The following is a 22,769-nucleotide window of genomic DNA, read 5'->3' as shown; positions in this document are numbered from 1 at the left end:
CATGATAATCTGGCAGATTCAACACAAATCAGCAATACCCATCCCATGTACACATACTCCGTGATAAACCGGCAGATTCAACACAAATCAGCAGCACCCATCCCATGCACACATACTCCATGATAATCTGGCACATTCAACACAAATCAGCAGTACCCATCTCATCTCATATACACATACTCAGTGATAAGATGGCATATTCAACACAAATCAGCACTACCCATCTCATGCACACATACTCAGTGATAAACTGGCAGATTCAACACAAATCAGCAGTACCCATCCCATGTACACATACTTTGTGATAATCTGACAAATTCAAGACAAATCAGCAGTACCCATCCCATGCAAACATTCTCCATGATAATCTGTCAGATTCAACACAAATCAGCAGTACTCATCCCATGTACACATACTCCATACTAATCTGTCAGATTCAACACAAATCAGCAGTACCCATCCTATGTACACATACTCCATGATAAACTAGCAGATTCAACACAAATCAGCAGTACCCACCCCAAGCACACATACTCCATGATAATCTGGCAGATTCAACACAAATCAGCAGTACCCATCCCATGTACACATACTCCGTGATAATCTGGCAGATTCAACACAGATCAGCAGTACCCATCCCATGTACACACACTCCATGATAATCTGGCAGATTCAACACAAATCAGCAGAACCCATCCCATGTACACAGACTCCATGATAATCTGGCAAATTCAACACAAATCAGCAGTACCCATCGCATGTACACATACTCTGTGATAAGCTGTCAGATTCAACACAGATCAGCAGTGCCCATCCCATGTACAAATACTGCATGATAAACTGGCAGATTCAACACAAATCAGCAGTGCCCATCCCATGTACACATACTCCATGATAAACTGGCAGATTCAACACAAATCAGCAGTGCCCATCCCATGTACACATACTCCATGATAATCTGGCAGATTCAACACAAATCAGCAGAACCCATCCCATGTACACAGACTCCATGATAATCTGGCAAATTCAACACAAATCAGCAGTACCCATCGCATGTACACATACTCTGTGATAAGCTGTCAGATTCAACACAGATCAGCAGTGCCCATCCCATGTACAAATACTGCATGATAAACTGGCAGATTCAACACAAATCAGCAGTGCCCATCCCATGTACACATACTCCATGATAATCTGGCAGATTCAACACAAATCAGCAAAACCCATCCCATGTACACAGACTCCATGATAATCTGGCAGATTCAACACAAATCAGCAGTAACCATCCCATGCACACATACTCTGTGATAAACTGGAAGATTCAACACAAATCAGCAGTGCCCATCCCATGTACACATACTCTGTGATAAGCTGGCAGATTCAGCACAAATCAGCAGTGACCATCCCATGTACACATACTCCATGATAATCTGGCAGATTCAACACAAATCAGCAGTACCCATCCCATGTACACATACTCCATGATAATCTGGCAGATTCAACACAGATCAGCAGTACCCATCCCATGTACACATACTCTGTGATAAGCTGACAGATTCAACACAAATCAGCAGTGCCTATCCCATGTACACATACTCTGTGATAAGCTGGCAGATTCAACACAGATCAGCAGTGCCCATCCCATGTACAAATACTGCATGATAAACTGGCAGATTCAACACAAATCAGCAGTGCCCATCCCATGTACACATACTCCATGATAATCTGGCAGATTCAACACAAATCAGCAGAACCCATCCCATGTACACAGACTCCATGATAATCTGGCAAATTCAACACAAATCAGCAGTACCCATCGCATGTACACATACTCTGTGATAAGCTGTCAGATTCAACACAGATCAGCAGTGCCCATCCCATGTACAAATACTGAATGATAAACTGGCAGATTCAACACAAGTCAGCAGTGCCCATCCCATGTACACATACTCCATGATAATTTGGCAGATTCAACACAAATCAGCAGAACCCATCCCATGTACACATACTCCATACTAATCTGTCAGATTCAACACAAATCAGCAGTACCCATCCTATGTACACATATTCCATGATAAACTAGCAGATTCAACACAAATCAGCAGTACCCATCCCATGCACACATACTCCATGATAATCTGTCAGATTCAACACAAATCAGCAGTAACCATCCCATGCACACATACTCCGTGATAAACTGGTAGATTCAGCACAAATCAGCAGTGCCTATCCCATGTACACATGCTCCATGATAAACTGAATATTCAACACAAATCAGCAGTGCCCATCTCATGCACACATACTCTGTGATAAACTGGCAGATTCAACACAAATCAGCAGTACCCATCCCATGCACATATACTCCATGATAATCTGTCAGATTCAACACAAATCAGCAGTACCCATCCCTGCACACATACTCCATGATAATCTGTCAGATTCAACACAAATCAGCAGTACTCATCCCATGTACACATACTCCATGATAATCTGGCAGATTCAACACAAATCAGCAGTACCCATCCCATGTACACATACTCCGTGATAATCTGGCAGATTCAACACAGATCAGCAGTACCCATCCCATGTACACACACTCCATGATAATCTGGCAGATTCAACACAAATCAGCAGTACCCATCCCATGTACACATACTCCATGATAAACTAGCAGATTCAACACAAATCAGCAGTGCCCTTCCCATGTACACATACTCCATGATAATCTGGCAGATTCAACACAAATCAGCAGAACCCATCCCATGTACACAGACTCCATGATAATCTGGCAAATTCAACACAAATCAGCAGTACCCATCGCATGTACACATACTCTGTGATAAGCTGTCAGATTCAACACAGATCAGCAGTGCCCATCCCATGTACAAATACTGCATGATAAACTGGCAGATTCAACACAAATCAGCAGTGCCCATCCCATGTACACATACTCCATGATAAACTGGCAGATTCAACACAAATCAGCAGTGCCCATCCCATGTACACATACTCCATGATAATCTGGCAGATTCAACACAAATCAGCAGAACCCATCCCATGTACACAGACTCCATGATAATCTGGCAAATTCAACACAAATCAGCAGTACCCATCGCATGTACACATACTCTGTGATAAGCTGTCAGATTCAACACAGATCAGCAGTGCCCATCCCATGTACAAATACTGCATGATAAACTGGCAGATTCAACACAAATCAGCAGTGCCCATCCCATGTACACATACTCCATGATAATCTGGCAGATTCAACACAAATCAGCAAAACCCATCCCATGTACACAGACTCCATGATAATCTGGCAGATTCAACACAAATCAGCAGTAACCATCCCATGCACACATACTCTGTGATAAACTGGAAGATTCAACACAAATCAGCAGTGCCCATCCCATGTACACATACTCTGTGATAAACTGGCAGATTCAGCACAAATCAGCAGTGACCATCCCATGTACACATACTCCATGATAATCTGGCAGATTCAACACAAATCAGCAGTACCCATCCCATGTACACATACTCCATGATAATCTGGCAGATTCAACACAGATCAGCAGTACCCATCCCATGTACACATACTCTGTGATAAGCTGACAGATTCAACACAAATCAGCAGTGCCTATCCCATGTACACATACTCTGTAATAAGCTGGCAGATTCAACACAGATCAGCAGTGCCCATCCCATGTACAAATACTGCATGATAAACTGGCAGATTCAACACAAATCAGCAGTGCCCATCCCATGTACACATACTCCATGATAATCTGGCAGATTCAACACAAATCAGCAGAACCCATCCCATGTACACAGACTCCATGATAATCTGGCAAATTCAACACAAATCAGCAGTACCCATCGCATGTACACATACTCTGTGATAAGCTGTCAGATTCAACACAGATCAGCAGTGCCCATCCCATGTACAAATACTGAATGATAAACTGGCAGATTCAACACAAGTCAGCAGTGCCCATCCCATGTACACATACTCCATGATAATTTGGCAGATTCAACACAAATCAGCAGAACCCATCCCATGTACACATACTCCATACTAATCTGTCAGATTCAACACAAATCAGCAGTACCCATCCTATGTACACATATTCCATGATAAACTAGCAGATTCAACACAAATCAGCAGTACCCATCCCATGCACACATACTCCATGATAATCTGTCAGATTCAACACAAATCAGCAGTAACCATCCCATGCACACATACTCCGTGATAAACTGGTAGATTCAGCACAAATCAGCAGTGCCTATCCCATGTACACATGCTCCATGATAAACTGAATATTCAACACAAATCAGCAGTGCCCATCTCATGCACACATACTCTGTGATAAACTGGCAGATTCAACACAAATCAGCAGTACCCATCCCATGCACATATACTCCATGATAATCTGTCAGATTCAACACAAATCAGCAGTACCCATCCCTGCACACATACTCCATGATAATCTGTCAGATTCAACACAAATCAGCAGTACCCATCCCATGCACACATACTCCATGATAATCTGTCAGATTCAACACAAATCAGCAGTACCGTCCCATATACCCATACTCCATGATAATCTGGCAGATTCAACACAAATCAGCAATACCCATCCCATGTACACATACTCCGTGATAAACCGGCAGATTCAACACAAATCAGCAGCACCCATCCCATGCACACATACTCCATGATAATCTGGCACATTCAACACAAATCAGCAGTACCCATCTCATCTCTCATACACATACTCAGTGATAAGATGGCATATTCAACACAAATCAGCACTACCCATCTCATGCACACATACTCAGTGATAAACTGGCAGATTCAACACAAATCAGCAGTACCCATCCCATGTACACATACTTTGTGATAATCTGGCAAATTCAAGACAAATCAGCAGTACCCATCCCATGCAAACATTCTCCATGATAATCTGTCAGATTCAACACAAATCAGCAGTACTCATCCCATGTACACATACTCCATACTAATCTGTCAGATTCAACACAAATCAGCAGTACCCATCCTATGTACACATACTCCATGATAAACTAGCAGATTCAACACAAATCAGCAGTACCCACCCCAAGCACACATACTCCATGATAATCTGGCAGATTCAACACAAATCAGCAGTACCCATCCCATGTACACATACTCCGTGATAATCTGGCAGATTCAACACAAATCAGCAGTGCCCATCCCATGTACACATACTCCATGATAATCTGGCAGATTCAACACAAATCAGCAGAACCCATCCCATGTACACAGACTCCATGATAATCTGGCAAATTCAACACAAATCAGCAGTACCCATCGCATGTACACATACTCTGTGATAAGCTGTCAGATTCAACACAGATCAGCAGTGCCCATCCCATGTACAAATACTGCATGATAAACTGGCAGATTCAACACAAATCAGCAGTGCCCATCCCATGTACACATACTCCATGATAATCTGGCAGATTCAACACAAATCAGCAAAACCCATCCCATGTACACAGACTCCATGATAATCTGGCAGATTCAACACAAATCAGCAGTAACCATCCCATGCACACATACTCTGTGATAAACTGGAAGATTCAACACAAATCAGCAGTGCCCATCCCATGTACACATACTCTGTGATAAGCTGGCAGATTCAGCACAAATCAGCAGTGACCATCCCATGTACACATACTCCATGATAATCTGGCAGATTCAACACAAATCAGCAGTACCCATCCCATGTACACATACTCCATGATAATCTGGCAGATTCAACACAGATCAGCAGTACCCATCCCATGTACACATACTCTGTGATAAGCTGACAGATTCAACACAAATCAGCAGTGCCTATCCCATGTACACATACTCTGTGATAAACTGGCAGATTCAACACAGATCAGCAGTGCCCATCCCATGTACAAATACTGCATGATAAACTGGCAGATTCAACACAAATCAGCAGTGCCCATCCCATGTACACATACTCCATGATAATCTGGCAGATTCAACACAAATCAGCAGAACCCATCCCATGTACACAGACTCCATGATAATCTGGCAAATTCAACACAAATCAGCAGTACCCATCGCATGTACACATACTCTGTGATAAGCTGTCAGATTCAACACAGATCAGCAGTGCCCATCCCATGTACAAATACTGAATGATAAACTGGCAGATTCAACACAAGTCAGCAGTGCCCATCCCATGTACACATACTCCATGATAATTTGGCAGATTCAACACAAATCAGCAGAACCCATCCCATGTACACAGACTCCATGATAATCTGGCAGATTCAACACAAATCAGCAGTAACCATCCCATGCACACATACTCTGTGATAAACTGGAAGATTCAACACAAATCAGCAGTGCCCATCCCATGTACACATACTCTGTGATAAGCTGGCAGATTCAGCCCAAATCAGCAGTGACCATCCCATGTACACATACTCCATGATAATCTGGCAGATTCAACACAAATCAGCAGTACCCATCCCATGTACACATACTCCATGATAATCTGGCAGATTCAACACAGATCAGCAGTACCCATCCCATGTACACATACTCTGTGATAAGCTGGCAGATTCAACACAAATCAGCAGTCCCCACCCTATGTACAAATACTGCATGATAATCTGGCAGATTCAACACAAATCAGCACTACCAATCCCATGTATACATACTCCCTGATAAACTGGCAGATTCAACACAAATCAGCAGTAACCATCCCATGCACACATACTCTGTGATAAACTGGTAGATTCAGCACAAATCAGCAGTGCCTATCCCATGTACACATGCTCCATGATAAACTGAATATTCAACACAAATCAGCAGTGCCCATCTCATGCACACATACTCTGTGATAAACTGGCAGATTCAACACAAATCAGCAGTACCCATCCCATGTAAACATACTCCATGATAATCTGGCAGGTTCAACATAAATCAACAGTACCCATCCCATGCACACGTACTCCATGATAATCTGTCAGATTCAGCACAAATCAGCAGTACCCATCCCATGCACACATACTCCATGATAATCTGTCAGATTCAACACAAATCAGCAGTACCCAACCCATGGACACATACTCCATGATAATCTGGCAAATTCAACACAAATCAGCAGTAACCATCCCATGTACACTTACTCTGTGATAAACTGGCAGATTTAACACAAATCAGCAGTGCCCATCCCATGCACACATATTCCATGATAATCTGTCAGATTCAACACAAATCAGCAGTACCCATCCCATGTACACATACTCCATGATAAACGGGCAGATTCAACACAAATCAGCAGTGCCTATCTCATGCACACATACTCCGTGATAAACTGCCAGATTCAACACAAATCAGCAGTACCCATCCCATGTACACATACTCAATGATAATCTGGCAGGTTCAACACAAATCAGCAGTACCCATCCCATGTACACATACTCTGTGATAAGCTGGCAGATTCAACACAAATCAGCAGTGTCCATCCCATGTACACATACTGCATGATAATCTGGCAGATTCAACACAAATCAGCAGTACCCATCCCATGTATACATACTCTGTGATAAACTGGCAGATTCAACACAAATCAGCAGTAACCATCCCATGCACACATACTCCGTGATAAACTGGCAGATTCAACACAAATCAGCAGTGCCCATCCCATGTACGCATACTCCGTGATAAGCTGGCAGATTCAACACAAATCAGCAGTACCCATCCCATGTACACATACTCTGTGATAAGCTGGCAGATTCAGCACAAATCAGAAGTGCCCAACACATGTACACATACTCCATGATAATCTGGTAGATTCAACACAAATCAGCAGTACCCATCCCATGTACACATACTCCATGATAATCTGGCAGATTCAACACAAATCAGCAGTACCCATCCCATGTACACATACTCTGTGATAAGCTGGCAGATTCAACACAAATCAGCAGTGTCCATCCCATGCACACATCCTGCGTGATAATCTGGCAGATTCAACACAAATCAGCAGTACCCATCCCATGTATACATACTCTGTGATAAACTAGCAGATTCAACACAAATCAGCAGTAACCACCCCATGCACACATACTCCATGATAAACTGGCAGATTCAACACAAATCAGCAGTGCCCATCCCATGTACACATGCTCCATGATAAACTGAATATTCAACACAAATCAGCAGGACCCATCCCATGCACACATACTCTGTGATAAACTGGCAGATTCAACACAAATCAGCAGTACCCATCCCATGCATGCATACTTTGTGATAAGCTGGCATATTCAACACAGATCAGTAGTACCCATCCTATGCACACATACTCCGTAATAAGCTGGCAGATTCAACACAAATCAGCAGTGCCCATCCCATGTACACATACTCCATGATAATCTGGCAGATTCTACACAAATCAGCAGTACCCATCCCATGTACACATACTCTGTGATAAGCTGGCAGATTCAACACAAATCAGCAGTGCCCATCTCATGTACACATACTGCATGATAATCTGGCAGATTCAACACAAATCAGCAGTACCCATCCCATGTATACATACTCCGTGATAAACTGGCAGATTCAACACAAATCAGCAGAAACCATCCCATGCACACATACTCCATGATAAACTGGCAGATTCAACACAAATCAGCAGTGCCCATCCCATGTACACATGCTCCATGATAAACTGAATATTCAACACAAATCAGCAGGACCCATCCCATGCACACATACTCTGTGATAAACTGGCAGATTCAACACAAATCAGCAGTACCCATCCCATGCATACATACTTTGTGATAAGCTGGCATATTCAACACAGATCAGTAGTACCCATCCCATGCACACATACTCCGTAATAAGCTGACAGATTCAACACAAATCAGCAGTGCCCATCCCATGCACACATACTCTGTGATAAGCTGGCAGATTCAACAGAAATCAACAGTACCCATCCCATGTACACATACTCCATGATAAGCTGAATATTCACCACAATTCAGCAGTGCCCATCCCATGTACACATACTCAGTGATATAGTAGAACCAGACCCAAAGTGGTATCAGTAAGCAATGCTGTAGAAATCCATTATTCATTCAAAAGTCTTACCTGAGGTCCTGGATTCCCTTGCTGTCCTGTATGTCCAGGCTCACCTGGAATACCCTAGGTAGAGAAGAATATTGTGTCAGTAATTAATGTGGAGAAAGTTAATAAAATGCATATCAGTAGGCATACAGTCATGCTGGTTATTATCAGCAAGTTTAATTCCATTTTAGGAAATCTGCAGAATATTTATATGGCATTAAATAACGTTGCACTTATTTTTAACAAGAAGGATGAGCTGTCCCATCTCCACATACGTTTACAGCTAAGAAGAGAGAGGAAGGAAGACAAGGTTAAGTGCCTGGCCATAAGTCATGGAGGAACTACAGTGAAAATTAATAAAATCAGCAATCCTATCTTTTAGTTATAGCCTCAAACTGGCGCAACATGAGACCCTCCCAAACATAACCTGCTTCTTGCTGCAGCAAATCGTTTTTGTGCCACATTTTGTTACCAGTAATCTGACAAATAGGTGGCCATTTTCCATCAGAACATGAAAACAATGCAACAGGAGATGGTCAGCTTAATTAGTGAAATTAATCCAGTGGCTTTGCTAAATCTTCACAATGGTTGAGTGTGTTAATTTCACTTCTTTATAGAAAACTGTAAATTTGCTCTCTTTATGTTCAGTACTAGAAATATATCCAGTTAAAATATTCTTATATTAGTCTTTCTATGGCTTTTTCTTTTTGTAAAGCTGATTAATTTACATCATCCTCTCCAGGCAATTTAAATAAAACAATGCCATATAAGTATGCTAGTTATAAGAACAGTCCCTGAAACTTGTGAAAAACAGACTTCTATGTATCAGGATAAGTACAGTTAACAAGGAAATAACGTGTATGAGCATATGTAAGTGCCTGTGTGTGCGCACACATTTGTGTGTGTGTGTGTGTGTGTGTGTGTGTGTGTGTGTGTGTGTGTGTGTGTGTGTGTGTGTGTGTGTGTGTGTGTGTGTGCGCGCGAGTACGTGCGTGTGTGTGCTTGAGTGCATGCGTGTGTGTGTTCTCTTGTGTGCGTGCACTTCTCTTTCTGAATATATAAATATATCCGCTATATTTTTACTAATATCAGATGCAGACAAAATTTGTAATCAACAGCTTGTCCTTTCACTGCGCATGAATTGAGTCATAACAAAACAGATCACTAGGTAATTAGTTATCCAACCACTTAGTAAGAGATTCCTTAGAGATGTCCAGTCTTTCTTTTTTTTTTCATAAAAGAAACAAATCGCTAATCATTTTTGTTATGTGCAGTTCTCTCAAACTAGTACATGAGCAGGTCATGCACTTTATGCTGTACTGTCTCCCCTTTATTCTCTTGTTAGGGGAAATGCGTTAAAGGTGTACAGAATGATTTAAGCTAGCCTTAGAAACACTTAGCGAAACAACAGCTTTGTTTTATCATAATAAAATACAGTATGAAGTTTAAAGATAATATTGATTGTTGTTTGTATATTGTTTGCATGAATTCAGTACACTAAATTTACCATTTGTTGAATTTGGTCAAATGTCAGGACAGTAGTATATTACCCATGATGCTGCAACTCTATAACCGGTTATAAAATCATAGGAATATGTGGCAGCAAAGCCAATTATGGTCAAGGCTGGACTTTTTCCTTTAACTTCCTATGATTTTCAATATGTGTGTGTGTGTGTGTGTGTGTGTGTGTGTGTGTGTGTGTGTGTGTGTGTGTATGTATAACATTTTGTAACCCAAAAATCCTTGCAGCAGTTGCAACTAGAAAAGAAATTATATGTTCCAACACATACTGCTGATGTCTGCTGATACCTGCTTCAGGATATGGCTCAAAGAATTCCAAACCAGTTCATCAGTTAAAAAATTAACACCCCAGACAAGTTAAACAAGTCATCTAATGCTACTCAAACGCAAATCATTTTAAGAAAAGAATCAGGAAGTATGTGAACACAATCACACAAGCCAAAAATGGCAAGCACATTGACTTCAATAGAACAATAGAGTAGACACTGATATGAAGGGTTGCATTCATAGTTGTTTGCATGAATGCGGTAGAGGTATCCATAATGTTTGAGAGTGGGCATAGGTAAGGCATACTTTACAGAGACCATTTATGATAATGCACAATACCTTAAGTATAATTTATTTATTTATTTTATTTTATTTTACATCTGTTTACCAAGAAGGTCCGACTGGACAGAGTTGTCCGTTTTCAGCGGAGGCCCGGGGAGAAAAGCTCCAGAACAATTGCTAATGTACTATACATAAGATATTTACACATTCAGTTATAAAAATATAGCAGATAATAATGATGGCATAAGATATTTACATAAGCATAGTGGTCTAGACATACAATTATAAGTATAGCAGATAGTAACATATGATGGCTGTTCATACAGTATGCTTAGTAGAGATAATCTTGAAGATGTACCGAAGGTAAGACAAGAAAGGAAAACTAAAAAAGGAGGAGAATATAGACAAGTTCATATGAGGTGCAGTGACATTTTAAGGGAATGTTTTTCAACTTAGTCTAGGGGAGAGTTAGTGGGTATAGATGGGGCAGTGGGGAGTAGGCGACAGTGAGTTGTTAAGTAACGTGTGATAATACATAGTGCATCTGTGGGAGTTTTAAAGAGGTTGGACAGTGGGTAGGGGAAAGGAGTTAGAATATGTCAGCCAGGTGCTAGGTAGTTACATGTAATGTGTGGTAATATATAGTGCATCTGTGAGAGTTTTAAAGAGGTTAGATAGTGGGTAGGGGAAAGGAGTTAGAATATGTCAGCCAGGTGCTAGGTAGTTACATGTAACGTGTGGTAATATATAGTGCATCTGTGGGAGTTTTAAAGAGGTTAGATAGTGGGTAGGGGAAAGGAGTTAGAATATGTCAGCCAGGTGCTAGGTAGTTACATGTAACGTGTGATAATATATAGTGCATCTGTGGGAGTTTTAAAGAGGTTAGATAGTGGGTAGGGGAAAGGGGTTAAAATATGTCAGCCAGGTGCTAGGCAGTTACAAGTAACGTGTGATAATATATAGTGCATCTGTGGGAGTTTTAAAGAGGTTGGACAGTGGGTAGGGGAAAGGAGTTAGAATATGTCAGCCAGGTGCTAGGCAGTTACAAGTAACGTGATAATATATAGTGCATCTGTGCGAGTTTTTAAAGAGGAGGTTGGACAGTGGGTAGGGGAAAGGAGTTGGAATATGTCAGCCAGGTACTAGGCAGTTACAAGTAACGTGTGATAATATATAGTGCATCTGTGGGAGTTTTAAAGAGGAGGTTGGAAGTGGGTAAGGGAAAGGAGTTAGAATATGTCAGCTAGGTGCTAGGCGTTTTTATAATGAGATGTAAATCAGAAATTTTGTAAAGAAGCATACGCTAATGAAGTGGTTTGCAAGTCATAGTGCAATATCTGCACCATGCACACATCCATTGCTAAAAGAGTTGATGCTCATCTAATATTTGCTTTGCAGTCCATAAACTTAACTCCAGTGATTCTTTCAGTATTTTTTCCCAGTATGCACAAACACTAAAATGACACAAAAATGAATTGTTTTTCCCAGCGATCACTTCAGTACTTTGACTGTATATGCACAACCATTAAACTTACACCAAAATAATTTTCCCCAGTGATCACTTTGGTAGTTTGGTCATATATGCACGCACACTTAATAATACCAATGTTCCCAGTGATCACTTCAGTAGTTTGACCATGTATGCATAAGTACTTCACTAACACAGAAATAAACTATTAAGCGATCCCTTCAGTAGTGTGTTCATGTATGCACAAGCACTTCACTGACACAAAAATGAACTATTTCCCCAAGCAATCGCATCAGTATTTTTCCACATATGCACAAGCACTTAAATGACACTACAATTAATTATTATCCCCAGCACTCTCTTCAGTAGTTTGTCCAATTATGCACAAGCACTAAAACACAAAATAAATTATTTTTCCTAGAGATCATTTCAGTAGTCTGACCATATATGCACAAGCAATTAATAACACCAATGTCCCCAGCAACCACATCAGTACTTTGACCATGCATACACAAGTACTTAGATTACAACAAAGTAAATTATTTTTCCCAGTGATCACTTCAGTAGTTTGACAATGTATGCACAAGCACTTAATACCACCAATATCCATAACCATCTCTTCAATAGTTTGACCATGCATGCACAACCAGTTCACTGACACAGAAATGAATCATTTTCCCCAGCAATCCTTTCAGTAGTTTGTCCAAGTACAGCCACTAAAATGACACCACAATGAATCAATTTCCCCAGCAATCCCTTCAGTATTTTGTCTAAGTTTGCACAAGCACTAAAACATCACCAAAATAAATTATTTTCCCCGGCAATCTCTTCAGTAGTTTGTCTACATATGCTTGAGCACTAAAATGCCACAAAATAAAATATTTTCCACAGCGATCATTTCAGCAGTCTGACCATGTATGTTCAAACAATTAATAACACCAATTAAAAGCTCAAAAAAATACAAGAAAATGTTGACATACACATAAGCAAGCTTACATATAACAGAGAAATATATCATATTTTACAAATAACACATACTTTTATCCCCAGCAGTCACTTCAGTACTTTGACCATGTATGCAGAAGCACTAAAATAATACTAAAATAAATTATTTTTTCCACTAAGCATTTTAGTAGGATGTCAAAACATGAACAAGCACTTCACTGACACATAAATAAATAATTTTCCCCGTGATCACTTCAGCAGTTTAATCAGGTCTATATCATATAATCGAAATTCCAAAATATCGAACACAATAAGCTCGAACTTGGAATTTTGAAATGAGATAACATCGGACACTCAGAATAGCAATTTTTTTCCCCAGGGAAAAAATTTGCTGTTCCGAGAAACATACACACAACACAAGCACACCAAAATAAATAATCCACACACATACACTTTATAAAACCCTAATTCTAACCATACACTAAACCATACATACATTCCTATCTATCCACTAACCTTAACCCGCACTCTAATCCTAACATCCGTAACTATCGCACACTTACCCTAAGAAACTATACACAAACAAACTAACTAATACACACACATACACTTACCAAAACCCTACTTCTAACCCTACACTAAACCATGCATACATTCCTACCTATCCACTTACCGTAACCCGCACCCTCACCCTAAGGTCCGTAACTATCGCACCACAGTGGAGGAAATAGAGAAGCCACAGAACAGCCCACCGAAATCTTGCCCTAGATAAGAATTAGATGTTCCATGGCTTCACTATTTTCAGCCTTCGATGTAGTGGGTTCAATATTATAACATTCGAAGTTTTGCAACTTCGATGTTATAATATAGACCTGTTTAATCACGGGAACATTTCACATAATCGAATTACTGAAATATCGAATTTCATATGGTTGAGACCATATGATCGAGATTTCAGTAAATCGAATATGTGTAGTGTTTAAAAATAAGAATTTACTTACCTTAATATATTGCGTGCGCACAGAGGCAAGGATTGTTGTACGTAATGTTTTATTTTTTTTGCGGTGTTGACAGGAAATGAGAAATCTCCCATTTTGCACTTCCTCATACAGTGCAATACGGGAGATTTCCCATTTCCCCACTGTAGCGTGATCTTGGAGTTGTTATATTTAAGTAGGGGGGGTGTGGGGGGGCACAGCCCCCCATCCGGGGTGTGCAGGGGGGGTGAAGCCCCCCTGCAAAAGCAAAGTTTGTCTTTTTTTTTTGTTGTTGGTTTCGCTTCAGAAGTTCGAGTTTCTGAAACTCAATCTTTTGGTTTCGGTTATTTGCAGTTTGAGATTTTGTTAATTCGAGCTTCTGAAGTGAATCCGTTTAATCACATATGCACTGACACAAAAATGAACTACTCCCCCAATAATCTCTTCAATAGTTTGACCATGTATGCACAAGCACTGACATAAAAAAGAACTATTTCCCCAGAGATCTTTTCAATAGTTTGTCCCAGCATGTGCAAGAACTTGAGTGGCACCAAAATGAATAATTTTCACCAGTGAACTCTTAAGTATTTAGCCCATGTATGCACAAGGACTCAAATGACACAAAAAGGAGCTATTTCCCCCAGCAATCCTTTCAATTAGTTTGTCCATGTATGCACAAGAACTTCACGGACGCCAAATGAAACACTTCCCTAAAATATCTCTTTAGTAGCTTGTGCATACATGCATAAGCACTTCCCTGACACCAAAATGAATGATTTCCTGCAATGATCCCTTCACTAGTTTGCCCATTTATGCACAAGCACTAAAATACAATAAAACAAACATTTCTTGAAGTGAAGTCAATAATCGCATCTCCTTTTACAAAGAACAGTAGTACATATTCATGTTTTACCGTCGGACAGCTTATTAATTTGCTGCCTAATTTGTGCTTACTGGTGTAAGTTCAGGGTCCTTTTACATGTTTATCCATAAAAATCATAGTACTACACAATGTTTAAAACCCATTATCCCTATAATAACTCTCAATCTTACACTTATGCCTGAAGTATGATATCCCTTTGCCTTAAGGAGGTGTGTGTTTACCAATGACCTTATTTTATAGGTTCATAGGTTGGTACTAGGCTATCGACCCTAGGGCCTATACAATCTTATCCATAACAATTCCCTGGCTATCTCTTCCCACAATATTTATAGGTTCATAGGTTATGAAATGCCACCATTTGTGGATTACCACAGTGAACTTACGAAGAGCAGGATTTCGAATACCTCCCAATGTTAGTGAATATTCAAAGATTTGTGGAATGCAACAAGCAGGAGCAAAATCTGTTCATACTATTTTTTGTGGATAGTTTATGAGATGTTTTCATATGTCTTACTCCTTATGAATGAGAACACTTATGGGAAACTAGAGTCAAACCGTCCCAGCACAGATGTGAGAGTTTGGAGACTTGGCATATTATTGTCCCTTGCTGTTGTGCCAGCAGGTTTTGAGACAGGGTTGTGTACCAAGCTGAAAGAAATGCTATATCCAGTGTGGCAATTTTGTGCAGAGGACTTGAAACCATGAGCTGTTAACAAGCTTCACCTATAATCCAAGGCTTTATTCCCTTAGACCCCATTAATCTACTCTGTGATTAAGCAAGTAACTTAACTAGACAGTGCTCACAGGTTATAGCTGAAAAGAGAATAGTGCCTAGTGGAATTACATAGCTAAGAAATTAATAAAATAAATAATCCATTATATGGCATACATATGCCCCTTTTAATAACATACTGGATTATTCAGTTTGTTAATCTATCTTAAAATATTTTAACTAAAACTGCAATAAAATACTTGTACTATTCCTGAGCTTTTCTTCTCAGGCCTCCACTGAAAACAGGTGTCTGCTCAGACAAACTATTCTGATTAACAAATGGAAATAATTAAATAACTTGGTATGTTGTGAGCCTTATTTTACTTGGTTTCTACAAGCAGTCCCTGAATCAGGAGAAAAACCATAGAAAGATATAAGGAAGCACATATTTCCATTTAAATGAAAACACATCAATTTTCTAAGCTGCATCCTGAGGTGTCCTTGCAGAATAGAGAAAAAAGTGCATATTCTCTTCTGAAATAGATTTAGTTCAAGAAGCCATCTCATTTGAGAAATCTGACAGCATATTTCAAAGTTTTACTCCCACTTGATTGTTATATTCAAATTCCTCTTGTGACATCATGATGCCCCACCACATGCAGTACTTAAAATAATAACTCAGAGGACTCTCTACTGCCACTTATAAAGGGGATGTCTGTAAAATCGAAAAGGTATGTGTACCTCTTTGTTGCCTTTGATTAACTGCACTATCTCTGGAACATGTAGATTATCAAACATATTTAAGAATAAATACACAGCTTTCATCATCCAGAGGTTTACATACAGAACTTTGTCTTTTATTTTTTTTTTCCAAAAACATTTTTATTTTGTTTTCTTTATAAGCATACAGAAATGTACATATAACAAATATAATAAAATAATAACAAAACTATTTACAATGTTTACATTCATCCATGATAAACAATCATTTTATTCATGAGAAGTTATCAATATATGTTCAAAACTTTTTCCAATTTTTGCCATGCTATTTTTTTATGAGTAATGTTATGAGTTCTATAACAAATGGTTTGCAGTTCTTGTTTACAAGCAGCTTTTGCTAAATTAATAAATGCTTTAAATATCAAATCTTGTTTACTTTTCCAGTTCAAAGTAATAACTTTTCTGGCAATTGCAAGAATTGACCAGAGTAACTGAATCTGAGATTTAGGTATTGCATTAGGTATAGGAACATTGAATAGGATTAGTGAGTTAGAAATATGACAGTTATCAGACCATAAAGCCTTTACAACCTATCTGAAGCCTTTCCAGTATTGAACAACATTTCTACATTCAATGAACATGTGAACCCAGTTGGCCTCTAGTAATTCATCACATTTCCAGCATTTACTTTCACTGTTTTTGAGTATAAGATTTATTTTATGTGGAGTATAGAAACTCCTATTCATAAATTTCCATGTATACAATCTCCAATATAATGAAGAGGTACCATACATAGATTTCAATAACAGTTTTTGGATTCATCAGATATTTGTTCTCCATTAATCTTTACATAGTAATTCAAAAAATCTGAGTCAAACTTTAGAGTGTCTTCTCTTAACATCTTATAGATAGGTGAGATACTTCATTTTTGAAACATGGGGACTCTATGCTCCAGACCAGAAGTGTATCCCTCACTGGTAAGATCAGACCATATACTAATCTCACTGGATATTCACATCCTGACCCCAGCCCCTGCCCAGAAAACCACACTGAAAAACTTCTCTAAAGCAAATTTCACACTCCTCAAAACCAAGGTGGAATCCTTCAAAGCCCCTGGGCCTGTGGAAAATACAGCCCAGACCGCAGAATCCTTTATAAACGCATTCTATGAACACATTCAGGAATGCATGGATCATGCAATCCAAAATAAAACCAAGACCCAATCCTCCAAAGTTAGGCGTCCTGTCTGGTGGACCCCAGCCATAAACAAACTATACAATAGAAGGAGGAAGCTACTACATGATAGAGCAAAATCCCAAAAAGGGAAGGCAACTCTGATCAGTATTAGCAAAAAACTACAGGCACTCATAAAATCATCTAAGGCCAGCTTTGAGAGAAAAATTGCACAGGACACTAAGGATAATCACAAGGCTTTCTTTAGTTATGTTAGGAACCTGGGTGGGAATTCACAGATATGCTCAGAATTAGTCCAAAATGATAAAAAATACACCGAACCCACAGACATTGCCAACATCCTAGCTGACAGGTTCAGTGCAAACTTCTCCCCCCCTTCCCCACCAAAAGGGCAAATATCTATCACAGCAGAGTGCTGCCCCCATGACATCTCAGATGCTCAGGTAAGAGCCGCCCTCTCCAAAGCAAAAAGCACAGCATCAATGGGACCAGACGGTGTCCCGGGCTGCGTCCTACATGAACTCCAAGAAGAACTAAATCCAAACATAAAACTACTGTTCAGTCTCAGCCTTACTACAGGATATGTACCCAAAGAGTGATGTACAGCAACAGTGGTCCCTCTCCACAAAGGTGGTGCCTCAACAGATCCTGGAAACTATCGCCCCATAAGCCTGACTAGCTTGGTCTGCAAAGCTATGGAAAGGATCATCATGGATCTCATAAATAAAGATATTGGGGACCTACAGACACTAGATCCTACCCAGTTCGGCTTTGTTAAGGGCAGATCCTGCCTCTTAAACCTGGTTGATTTCTTTGAAACCATCACCAAGGCCATTGACGAGGGGAAGGTGGTCCACACAGCCTACCTGGACCTTGCAAAAGCCTTCGATACAATACCCCACACGGGCATTATAGATAAGCTCACCAGCTTAAATATAAACCCTTATGTCACTAGATGGGTTGTAAACTGGCTCAAGGACAGAACCCACATGGTTAGAATTGATAGAGCCATGTCAGACTACAGACCAGTTACAAGTAGCATCCCACAAGGCTCAGTCCTGGGACCTCTCTTGTTCGGTATATATTTCTTGGAGGTACAGGCTAACATGGAAGGACTGTGGCTGACCAAGTTCGCAGATGACTGCAAACTGGGCACCATAATCGACTCTCCAGCCGACACAAGCATCCTACAAAAGGGCCTCATAGAAACAGACAACTGGTGCCAGAGCCATGGCCTCAAGCTAAACGCCAAAAAGTGTATAGTCATCCCCTTTGGCAAAAACAAAGTGCCCACAAATTACCACATAGGTGTGAATCCATTAAGTATGGAAGAAGTAATTAGGGACCTGGGGACCCAAGTTGATAGCAATCTCTCATTTGACAACCACATGACCAAAGTGGTTAGAAAAACATTTTATATAGCCCACCTAATCATGAAGGGATTCACATCTAGATCAGGGGAGGTCATCATTCCTCTTTACTCATCCCTCATCAGGCCCATAATAGAGTACAATGCCCCTTTTGGGATGTACCTTACCAGACACCTGCAGCAACTGGAAAGACCCCAAAAGTACCTCACCAAGAGGATCAAAGGGCTCAAACAGATGCCATATGCTGCCCGGTTAAAGAAACTCCAGCTCTACTCAGTGGCATACCACCTGCTCAGAGGCGATCTGTGCCTGATGTATAAAGCCATGTCCAACTCGGAATTAATGGACATGCTGCACCTCAGAAAATCCAAATCCCATCGAGCTACGCGGTCAAGAGACTTGAACCTCAGCACTGAAATAAATAGGACATGCTGGAGGGACAGATTCATAACCCAGAGGCTCCCTTCACTCTGGAATAAAATCCCAGTCCCGGTTAGGCAGAGTCCCTCACTGACTCTCTTCAAGAGGAATCTTGATGAGTGGATGGAAGATAGTAGGTTTACCCCGGGTATCACTACTGTGTCACTGTTAGACAGAGGCACAGTATGCTAACCTCGAAAAAGGGCATAGCAAAATTAATTAAAATGGGTGGTGAAAGCCAAACACACTCTGGGTAGGCTTATAAATGCCCTAGGGCAGATAGCCTAGTATGAACCTATGAACCTATGAACCTAATCTGTCTTTTCAAGACATCTAATAAAAAGCTGGATCAAATTAGGTATAGATTCAGTCTCTAGGTTGATTGATGCTCTCATTTTGTTTTCTATAAACTGTCATAATGAGTGTATAAATAACTGTCTTGACTATTTTCAAAACTAGATAGAAGAGAGTTTAGTGGTGTAATACTCTTATTTTCAATAAACTGATGCCAGAAAATCAAGTTATTTTCCTTTAATTTTTGCATCGCATTGATGATGAAAGAATCTAGATAATCAAGGGAGTATGCTATAGGGAATATAAGAAGTAGGAATTGTTTAATGCTGTAATTACAATCAATTATATTTTTAGAGTTATTAATTATTTGATTAATGCCATAAGAAAAATGATCAAACTTCTTATCAAATAAACAAAATTCATATAAAAGCCAATGAACTCTTCTTATTCCATACTGTTCCTTAAATTGATTTTCTGTAGTTCTGACATCAGTTATATGAATCTCATATATTATATTCCAGCCGGATATATAGGTAGGTGAGATCCAATTTAATATTACATTAACTATAACTGATTTGGAATAAATATCTATGCTATCTCATTACTGTTCCAAGCTGTAATGTGCCATGAAATATGCAATCCTATGCTTTAAGGGGAACCATAAAAATTTAAGTAGCACGGAATCTAATTTTTTAAACTAGTTTTGGAAGGGGGTAGTATCAATGACTGCATATAAAACAAATTTTTAGGTAAAATTATCATTTTAATTAAAGCAAGCCTATCCTCCATTGTGAAGAACATTTTATTCCATCTTTTGATTAGTTCACTAATGGTGTTCATTAAATTAGTGTAGTTTAGTTTAACAAACTCTTTCCATGTACTCTTTATACTGGCACCCAAATATTCTAATACATCATTTTCCCAATTAAACAGGCTATTCTATCTTAGGTTTGAACTTTGTCTTTATGATCCTATATTTCAAGAAATGATGAATGTAGAATAAGAGCTTCCTAAATAAAATCAGAAATATTTGGGTTAAAGAAAAAATAATATTCTTTTACCAGATTATGTGTTAGTTACCAGTAAAACTATACCAGTAAAACTAACAAAAAAATTAAAAACTGGGAAAAGATCCTAACTTTACCCATAAAAACTCACACCCAGTCTCTGATCCTGATCATAGAAATCCCACTGTCTAACCCAATTCCTCAATCTCTCTATAAACCTTTGACTTCACTCGCCCTTCCTAAACCTAAAGTCTCAATTCACTCATTGAAATTAAAACAGTACTCTAGCTCCCTAACCCTAAGCCCCCCTCCTTAAAGCTAAAACACTCATTCGGCTCCCTAATCCTAAAATTCACAATTGCTTACTAACTCTAAAGCTTCCTTACCACTCCCTACCCTTAAAACTCCTTTTTTCTTCCATAAGCTAAAGCTTCCTTCCCACTCCCTAGTCAAAGTCCACAAAAATTTCCTAACCCTAAAACTCCTTTCAGACTGCCTAACCTTAAAAATCCCTTCCTGCTCCCCAAATCTAAAACACATTTCCTGCTCCCTAAATTTAAAACCCTCTTCCAAACTCTAAACCTAAATCACCCCTCCCAGTAGATACCTAAAACCCCAGCCTGCACTCTCACCACAACAGCCACTACACTTTGGCGTTTGTCCAAACTGAAATATTTTGTTCAGGTGAAGTATGACACATCCACTGTCTACTCACAGCTGCCGTATCTACATAACATCTAAGTTTGAGCATGAGTGGATGGTCATATGAGCTATAAATTGTCCGAGTCCTTGTCCATGAGGTGGTGATAGTCAAGCACTTGAGGCATGGGCAGCTCTAGTACATCTGGAGTCAAATGTGAGTATTAGGCTGAACACATGATCCAAAAGCAGAATCCTTGTCAATTAGTAAAGAGATAGAAACTCAGGTACGAAATGTCTCCTTTCAGATAAAAGCCTAATACTGTCTGATGGGAAAATACATTCACTTTTCCCAGTCCAATAAAACTCCCTTAAAAGATTTAGAATGGAAAAACCTCAAAGGATTTCTCCAAAAAGATTAATTTTAGATTTAACTCTTTGGTAAACGATAACTATTGTTACCATAGCCAAAGTGGACTAGACTTTGGACAGTACAACTTCTTTTGTCTGGTCCAGTAAAATGGAAGGTGACAATTTCATTTCCATGTCTTCCTTTAAAGTAGTGCATAGAAAAGGAAGTGAATGTTAAAGTCTCAGATTAAGTCAGGCTAAGTAACTATTTTTTTCCTGAAGTTATGCCATGCTTATACATTCTTCTGCAGAGTTCCTGTTATCTGAATGTTACAAAGCCTGTGAAAGTAAAGACTGGTGCAATGAAAAAAAAATTTGTTTTGTCCAGTCACTGCCTGCTACCCATAACACTATCCACTACCAGCCAGACTGCTATTATCCAGTTGGTAAGAACCAATCATGAAAACAATCTTTCTGGCATCTATCAACGGGTTTCTTGTTTAATCTTGGGAAAGATATCTCAGTTAGATATAATTTAATATTCTTCAGTCTTCTAGACTCTTTCTACTTCCTTATC

At 39.5% G+C, this 22,769-nt stretch overlaps 1 protein-coding gene across 1 annotated transcript in view; it reads right to left on the bottom strand.

The window, feature by feature from the left end:
• The window catches only part of COL5A3 (collagen type V alpha 3 chain), a 1,727,233-nt gene that overhangs the window by 1,027,003 nt on the left and 677,461 nt on the right, over positions 1-22,769 (bottom strand). The window contains exon 22 of the mRNA XM_044084684.1: positions 9,167-9,220. Within this exon, the coding sequence (XP_043940619.1) occupies positions 9,167-9,220 (54 nt within the window). The remainder of the gene's footprint in view (positions 1-9,166; positions 9,221-22,769) is intronic.

Source organism: Protopterus annectens, chromosome 9.part0, assembly GCF_019279795.1.
Source record: "Protopterus annectens isolate FY-2018-M chromosome 9.part0, PAN1.0, whole genome shotgun sequence".
Classification (NCBI taxonomy): domain Eukaryota; kingdom Metazoa; phylum Chordata; order Ceratodontiformes; family Protopteridae; genus Protopterus; species Protopterus annectens.
This window is presented reverse-complemented; position numbering and strand designations above follow the sequence as displayed.